General features: G+C 42.5%; 1 protein-coding gene across 9 annotated transcripts in view; it reads right to left on the bottom strand.

Annotated features, from left to right (window-relative positions):
• LOC109302532 (N-acetylated-alpha-linked acidic dipeptidase 2-like) overlaps positions 1–9056 on the bottom strand; it is a 107795-nt gene that overhangs the window by 82013 nt on the left and 16726 nt on the right. For 7 of the 9 annotated variants that reach the window (XM_019524102.1, XM_019524108.1, XM_019524101.1 and 4 more), the window contains 4 exons: positions 6484–6609; positions 4562–4748; positions 3322–3415; positions 2706–2804 (listed from right to left, as the gene is read on the bottom strand). In XM_019524102.1, coding sequence (XP_019379647.1) covers positions 2706–2804; positions 3322–3415; positions 4562–4748; positions 6484–6609 — 506 coding nt within the window. Of the gene's footprint in view, positions 1–2705; positions 2805–3321; positions 3416–4561; positions 4749–6483; positions 6610–9035; positions 9051–9056 lie in introns of those variants that run through there. The other 2 variants (XM_019524106.1, XM_019524103.1) reach the window with 2 other exon arrangements.

The following is a 9056-nucleotide window of genomic DNA, read 5'->3' as shown; positions in this document are numbered from 1 at the left end:
CCCAATGCCCCTTACCTCCCCCACCCCTTCCACCACAACAGACTTACCAGCCAGAAGCTGTTCTTTATGCTGCCAGGCCACATATCAGCTATCAGATCTGTATTGGCTGATATGGCTCATTAAAAATCAGCCAACGGTATCAGCCCAAAAAAATCTTTTTTGGTGCACTTCTAGTATTAATTAGGCGCATGGCAGTAAAACAGCCTAAAATACTCATAAAACAGAGGAGTAAATTAACATCAGGTCTCCAATTCACACACACACACATACACACACAAAACACTGGAAATATATTCAATTTTGACACATGATGCTATGACAATACTTACTTATGCAAATATACTTTTAACAAGCTCAAAAAAACAAGCTGCATTTTTATAGAAAAGTAATGATAAAATGTGATTAAATGGTAATTACAAAAGCTGCTGTCAGAATGGTATGTAACAACTAAACAGTGAAAGCAGAGGAATAAATTTAATATTTAAAAAAAATTTTAAGATGGCAGAGCAAAGTGTCAATCTTTGTCAAAAAAAGAACCCAACTAACAGAAATGAAAATCCATTATGAGCAACTCTGTAAATGAAGGGTAAATATTCAATTCAGCTTCTCTCTGTAAAACAAAATACACATTTATCTGCACTGGGCAACATCTCAATGGCAAAGCTATATAGCTGTCAAAACCAATACCTTCTTCAAGACAGATAATGAATTTTTGCCCAGAAGAGAAGCTAACCTGAAAGACTTGGGCCTGCAAATAGTAATACCATTGATTAATTTTTCATATGTGAGTAATAGTCCCACTGCACTTAACAGGACTATTTATATTCTTAATTTCTCTGTTCCTTAAGTTTATGCAGGATCAATACATACTGAATCCAGGGCTGATTCTCTAGGATCTTACTTACAGGTTACAATCAAGCAGGTTAGATATTTAAGAAATATCGAAAGTCCTTCTCCAATTCCTCATGGAATGAGTCTAGCAGCCTAACATAATGCGTTCTGTTAATTTATTTTATTATTTCTTCTCTTACTGTTTCTTGCCCTCCAATCTGCTCAAAACATTTGCCTGGCTTGTCTCATAATAAAATCTATTCTGTCAGAGTTTGTCTGCATGCCTTAGAAATTTTAATTGGATTTTAAACACAGATACTGAAATTTAAAATTTAAAGCACATCCATATTCCTGGGTGGAAAGGGACATAACACATATATCATCACTATCCCATCCTGTTCATGATTGTCCTCACCATCTACCCTCCCTCCTGTGATGGAACATGACCTCTGAAATGACTGCAGCCAGGGCTTATGTTGCACATTACTGTAGTAACATAGTTATAAGCTACAGGGGTTGGCAACCTACAGTCTGCAGCCAATGGCTCTACAGGCCTGGGGCTTCAACACCAGGGAGCTTCAGCCATGGGGAGAAGGGAGGGCAGCAGGTGCTTCCACCACAGTGCCATGGGGGAAACTGCCCACCTCTGACCCAAAATGGGTGACATCAACCCACAGCCTGAAAAGGTTGCCAGCCACGACTGTAATGTAATCTACCAGATGGAAACTAGGATGGAGGAGCAACATTCATCCTATTGAAAAACTAGGAAGAGACAGCACCCACCATGTTATCAACCAGTTCTCTGTCAAACATGGTCGATACCACTACTACCAGGGAAACGGACTGGTTTTGTTTCATTTTGCAAAGTAGTATATAATGAGTGTACTGGACCACCCCAGCATTAAAAAATGATGTGATGTACCCCTCTCAAAAATATGACAATTTAAAAAGCTTTGCCTTTTCTTTGCCTTTTAAGAGATTCTCATTTTAAAGTACTTTTTTTTCCAGACCTTCCGGAGAAACAGCAGTCCTCTGGGATCTAACGCCAAAGAAAGTTCCTAGAAAGACTTCCGTGGGGTGTGGGAAAGGTGAGGACAAGAGTAAACAACCACTTAGGCACTTAGGCAACTTAGGGAATTGCTCCTTCCCCTCCCACTTCAGAATACTAGTCTCTTGTCACCTTAGTTTTCAGAAACAATAGGAAAGGACAGGACCCAACGTAAAGAGAAGAGGGTTTTAAATATATGCTTTTCAGTAGAAAAAAGACAGGCCTCATTGTCCAATATTACATTTTAAAGATGGAAACAGTGCCTTAACTTAGTATATGAGTTAGGAAGAGAAATATACAAAGTCAGATTCATGGGAACAGAAGAGACGTCATAGTAGGTCAGACCATGGGTCCATCTAGCCCAGTATTGTGTATGCCACAGTGATACAGAGCAGATACTAAGAAGAGAGTATTTGTTCAGGGCCTGTCCAGGCTTCTTATTGCAATAGAACTATACTACGTGAATTTGTCAAAATCTTCTTCTGAACCTGGTTAAGTTGTTGATTTCTACAAAGTCTTATGGCAATGAGTTCCACGAGTTAATTATAATACCCATTGAACTCGATGGCATCCAGTGTCCAAACTCAGTGATGGTCTTGCCATTGACTTCCAAGAGCACTGAACAAGCCCATAGTTTTAACAATTTAGTATTATTTCAAATACTAGTGATCATCCAATAATACTATCTTCCCAAAGGGGACTTAATTTCTTTTCTATGTTTCCAGGTATAAAATTCCTCAAAACCATACACATTTCCTCCTTAGCTTTTCTTGTCTCCCTCCCAGCCCCCACTTTAATTTTTTGCAACAGAAGTGCTCAGACAAACCTTGCAGAATAGTTTCCCATAAATCCAGGCCCTACGTTGTAAGGCACGCTGAGGCTTCCCATCCAGCTGTCATCAGGTGCTGCAGGTCCTCCCATGATGCTGTTAAGTGAAAACCAAGACAAACACAGTTGGTCAATATGTAAAAAGCAGAACATCACACCTACAATCAAGCTAAATTTAAAATGTTATATTCTGCATAAGAGGTAGGCTTCAGAAAGTTCCTGCTTTCATATAACATGCCAAGTATTCAGAATGCCTGTAAATTACCTTGAGATTCAGTAAGGTGTATAGAAGTTTCTTACCAAGACTAAAATAAGGATACAGATTTAAAGCAGGAAAAATAATAAAAAAAAGGTGTCTGGACCACTATTTCTCCCTTGTGGAAAAGCAGTATTTCTCCCTTGTGGAAAACAGAGTTTTTATGGTTTCTTAAAAATATGCTTTTGTTCATTTTTTTGTTTTTGCCAGGTGTTTGTCCTTGTTTTCTATTTCTGTAGTATTCATTAAAATTGTATTACACAGAAACAGTCATGCATCAGCCTTAATATATTTATACAAAGAAAGCAGTACACATAGGAATACCCAGTCCATGTGGAGAAGATTGAAGTCCACCTACCGTAACAATATTTCTGCATCATAATAGCCAATGGGATGAACTGGGATTACAGGTATTCCTACTCCTTCATCAACTTCATATCTGAAAGTGTACTCTGAGAAACCAAAAATATTGTAATATCAAGTTTTACTATCCTCATCAGTTTGCATATTAACTAGAATTATTTTTTTAGCAATAAAGAGCTGTTTAGTAGCCACAAAGGTCTATGTATACCCTCTCCCATTATGTCACCTCCAGTAAATCAGCATCCTGTCATAGGACAGATATTAATACCATTGGGTGCATCTACACATACTACTAGTGAGATGCAACAAACTGCAGCAATAAACTTCATGCCGGAGTCAGCTGCTCCTGGGCACAGTGTTTACCTGTGTGCCTGGGACCACAACAGTGTGAGTCAGGGCAAAACATCCCTGGACTGGCAAGGGGTCCTGGTGGGGGTCAGCCCCAGGCTCTGGGTGGTGGCATCAGACTGCAGAGGAGCTGGCTGGGGCATGAGAGTGCTACAGTGCAGGGCTAGGTGGCAGACTTTAGTACCCTCATGCCCCAGCCAGTCTTGGTTACCATATACACATGCATTTTGGTGCAGTAAGTTACTCCTCCATAGGATAGTACTACACTATACTAATTAATTTATTGCATCCTAATAGTGGCACACATGTACACTGTGACGCTTTACTGGGAAGCTAATTAGTCAACTCCACAGTAAAGTGCACGAGTAGATGCACCCATTGGCTACAGTGGCTACTGTGACTTCAATGCAAAAGTTTCATTCCCTGTAAACAGTTTACAGTGTTTTTTCTGCTTGGAATTTATGATCATCAAGGAAATATATATCCAAGCAAAGCTATTACTTCTCCTTGATGGCAGCTATAAGCCAGTGTAAATCGGTCCTCTTGAGAAACATAGCTCTTTCCAAAACTCAATAAATCCTAACTAATTTTCTATTGCTTAGTCTATCCGGTTCCGGATTTGTAAATGGTCTCAAGCTTGGATCACATGTAAAGAGATTTGCCTAGAAACTGTTTTTCCTGTCTAGCTCAAAGGAAGCCAGCTGGAACAGGATGCAGTTATGAATTGAGCCTGATCCACACAAGGGAAATCAAATGTTGCTGGAAACCATTTGTGCTTTGCACTTTAAGAGAAAACATTAGCTTAATTGCTAGTGACAGGACAATTTTCAGAACTAGGATAGAAAGTACTGGTATCATATGCTTCAGGTTATGAATCTGTCACTCACCTTTTGCTGGGTAACCTGGTGTGAGGGGATCTCCTGCACCATTCAGGTTCAGCACATTCCCACGCTGGGCTCCACCTCCTGGAAGGTTCCAGCCCTTTGGATAGGGATCTACTCCAGGTGCACAGTAGTCAGCAGGGTCTGAATAAAGTATAACGCCTCTGGCTCCTGCTAATATGGCATTTTTAACCTACAAAATTATCTGTCTTTAGGAAATGCCAAATGTCTTTATGGAGCTAAGACAAACCTGGACTTTATATCATGTTGCCAATTGGGAGACATGTTAAAGATTGCACATGACAGAGGTGGAGTCATCATTATCTCAATGGAAAAATATGTCAAAATGTAGCACGCTGTTGATTATGTTACCATAGCACCAAGAAGAACTGATCATTGACCAGAATCTCATTGTCCTAAAGATGGGGCACAAGACCATGTCAGGAGATCTGGGTGCTATCTAATGCTCCCTGCCAGACTGACTACTTGAATAACTTTAGAAAAGCATTTACCCGCTGTACTTTGGTTTTCCTATTATAGAGTGTTAATGATACCTTCCTCTTCAAAATGCTTCAACTCTATAGTACTCACTGGGCTTGTCTACATGTGCATTTATGCTGGCTTAAATGTACTACACAGGAAGTTAGTGCGCAGTAAGCAGGAATAGGCATTGTCTACCTGTGCAGCCATTAAAACACATTAACACAACTAAAGTTAGTCCCAACTCAGTCCACACACACAGTGTTACTGTGCAGTAAGGCATCTACACATGCCTTACTGTGTAGTAACTAATTGGGTGTAAATTTAATACCTGCATGATACAGGCAGTGGCATACCATGGGTGCCCGGGGGCCAATGCTTGCATTTGCGCCGCCCCGCTCTCCCCTCTCCTCCTTCCATCCACAGCCGATCGCCAGGAAGTCCCACCTGGCAGCTCATCGCTGAGTCTCCTGGGAGCCAGTTGCCGAGGTCAGAAAAGCCAGCAGTAAAACTGGAAGTGCTGGCAGTGAAACCAGAAGTGCCGCCAGGGGAGTAAATATCCCCTGAAGGGCCCAGCGGGTGCTCCCTCCCCCAGGCCCTCTCCCCAAGGGCCCAAGATGCCCCCCCAAGGGCACCTGCTGCCCCCCGCAAGGGCTCACGATGCTCCCATTCTGCCCAACCTCCCCATTGTTATGCCACTGGATGCAGGTTATCTGTCAGCAACTTTTCAGGCTGGAATGACCTATCTGAGGTCAGAGGTAGGCAGGCAGTAGGACCCGTCTGCTGCCACTGCTTCTCCCCACCACAGCAAAGGGAAAGATCTCTTAACTTCCTCTTCTTCCCACTGTGGCATGGGAGAAGCTCCCTCTGCCAAGTGCTTCTAAAGGCCCCAGACTGCTAAAGCCAGATCCGATAGCTCTGAGGGCTGTAGGCTGCTGATCTACAGAGGCTGTGGAGTTTCTATCACTCGGAGTTTTTAAGCACAGGTTGGAAAAACAATTGCGTTGGATTTTTTTAAAGAATTATGACCTTGCCTTGAGCAGGGTGTTGGATTAGATGATCTCTTGAATTCTGTTCCAGCCCTAGTTTTCTATATCTTTTTGTGAATCTGTTGAAACATGTTTTTAGAAGTTTGTATTCATCTTGGTGAGTTTCAATAGCCAACTAATCAATATTTTTTGTGAATTACCATTTGGATGCACTTATGCCACAGACACTCCAAGCCTGATTCTGGGAACAGCTCAGGCTCTATGTTCCAAGTTATAATAAAACATTTTATGTTATACAAATGATAAATGATATCTTTCTTTGTAACCATTCAGAAGCGAAGGTTAAATGTAGTGGCTGAATCTGTTTCTCATTACATTTCCATCAATTCCAATGCAAGCAAAATCAGAAATGTTGCTAACTAATTATGATTTTCAAGAAAGAAAAAAAAAAAAACTTACTTTATTTCCTCTGAAGATTTTCCCATATCTGGCAATGACGATCTTTCCTGTACAGTTAATTCCCATCTCACGTTCCAGCTTTAAAAAGTCTTCCGTGCGACCATAATTCACATAGACCAGATCTGCCTGTCCAGGGCAGAAAGACAGCTACAATCTTGTAATTTAACTTTATTTAGTAAAAATCTGTTAGGCAGTAGGTTTAGACTTTGCACTTATACACTCCTAATTCTGCCCCTAATGCAACCTATGGCAAAACCCTCCCAAACTATTTTACAGAAAAGCCTATGTCATTGCTGAAAATTTCCTATGCAATCCAAAGTTTAGAAGCATCCTTACTATGATGTTGAAAAATACAGTACTAGATTGTTGCAGCAAAGTATCTGTATACTTCTCATGGCCATGAGTAAAACAGCACCATTCCTAATATGCCACAGTACAGTTGATAGACTCTCCCTTATATTATTTTGTCCCTATACATGATATGGCATATGTGGGGAATGCTGGCTGGGATAATCTATCATAGAAGACTCAAGAGAGGGAGTTAGCTTTATTAGACTGAAGTTACTAATTCTCTGAATGAGTAAGTATAGAAGAATCAGTCAGATAGACTTTTGGGACTAAGGGTTTTCAGGACATAAATATATTTCAGATACTGTTATTTTCATTTAGATAAAGGCATAATGGCAGGGCACTTGAGGCATCTCACAGCAGCTCCAGAATTGTAAATTCATTAATTGTTCTGGATTCATGTTAAAGGCCACAACCAGTCAACTCCATTATTAGAAACAGGGATCCAGAGATGGCCACACTCAGATGTTAGCCACATTGCTTCCCTGTGTGTTGGTGGCTGTGGAAGCTGATACGTTTTAATCACTGTAGACCTTTGAGGCACAAGCAGATAATGGGCACGTCTCCATGAGATGCTAACTGTGCAGTAGCCTAATAACACTGCTCAGTAGTGTGCCGGTCAAAAAGCATGGTAATACACTACTGCACAGTGTTATTAGGCTACTGCACAGTAAGCATCACAAAAAACCATGCTCCGGTGCTACTGCACAGTAACTGTAGTTACTGCTCATTTAGTTAGTACATCATGAGGCAAGTACTAAACTAAATGCGTATTAATGAACATGTAGACATGCCCAATGGATGCTTTAGCAAGATTTTTAGGGCCCTGTCAAGACTTATTTGGTTCTTTTCCATGTGGAAATCTATCACGCAGGTGTATAGGGAACATAAGAAGTATATCCAGCATTTTTCATGAAGACAAAACCCCTTGTATATTATAAATCTGATTCATACAGCATTAAGGCATTTTTAATCGGAATTTTTAGCTTCAGTGGGTGTATCTACGCATGCATCTCATGCATGAGCAATTTACACACTAGTAAACTACTCACTAGTAATATCTCCCAGGCAGGTGTCTACACGTGCAGGTAAGTGGAAATAGATTTGCTACTAATGGCAGCAAACTGCTCCCACTTCCTGGGGCCCTGCAATGGGCCCCTGCCACTACCATGGAGAGCTCTAGGCTCCCGCTGGGTGCTAGCCCAGGGGCTGGCAGGGAGGACCAGGCTAGGAGACAGCTGTGTCCTGGGCGGGGTTGGGACACTGCACACTGCCCCTGGGGTCTGTCTGCTGTTGAGGTAGGCACCATGTCCTCCTGCCCCAGCAGCAGGAAGCTCCTGGCACCAGCTTCCCAGCTCTGTAGGGGGTTGGGTCTTGCTCCTCCTGGGTTAGGGGGCTGGGACCTGCCCCTCCCCTACATGTCTTTCCAAGCCACATGCCTTGATCACCCAATGCCCCTAGCTAGGACAGTTCCCAGGCCCTGCTCCTTCACAGGACAGGGGCTAGAGAGCTTGTTCCCTGCTCAGCTCTGTGATTGTGAAGCTGGGCAGGGAACAGATTCCCCAGCCTGTTCCCCGCCGAACTGTGTTCACAGAGTTGAGGGGGAATAGTCTCCCCAGCCCCCACCAGCAGGGAGCAGCCCCCAGCAACAGCTTCATGGTGGTGGGGCCAGCACAAGGAGATAAGGATCTCCCAGATCCCTGCTCCCAGACCCCTGCTCTGAAACTGTGATTTCAGAGCAGGGAATTTGGAGCTCCCTACTACTAGGGTGGGGAGACATAGTCCCGCCTGGGCTCTGGTGGCAGAGCCCGCCCCTGACAGCAGGCAGCTCCTGGGGGCAAGGAGCAATCTCCTGCCTCCTGGTGGCTGGCTGGCTACGGGAAGATTTGCTCCCGATCAGGTGTCTACATAAATACTACTGCACAGTAAGTAATAACAAGTGATTAGCAAGGTTAACTGTGTAGTAATCCTGTGCACGTGTAGACGCACACACTTACTGTGTAGTAAACTATGCTACTACACAGCAAAGCATCTTGTGTATGCTCTTGCTATCAGTGTCTCTATATCATATGAGAATTCAATATTTACCCCACCTAACTGACATCACTGCAAAAATGTTTCAAGTCAAGAGTCATACAGCATAGTAACAATTTTCCAGAACTTAATTTCATCTGTCAAGGCTCTGTAAGGAATTGTTTTCTTACCTCTGGTGTTCCTTGTGCTGA

The sequence above is a fragment of the Gavialis gangeticus genome, unplaced genomic scaffold (assembly GCF_001723915.1).
Source record: "Gavialis gangeticus isolate Ggan-Ray unplaced genomic scaffold, GavGan_comp1, whole genome shotgun sequence".
NCBI lineage: Eukaryota > Metazoa > Chordata > Crocodylia > Gavialidae > Gavialis > Gavialis gangeticus.
This window is presented reverse-complemented; position numbering and strand designations above follow the sequence as displayed.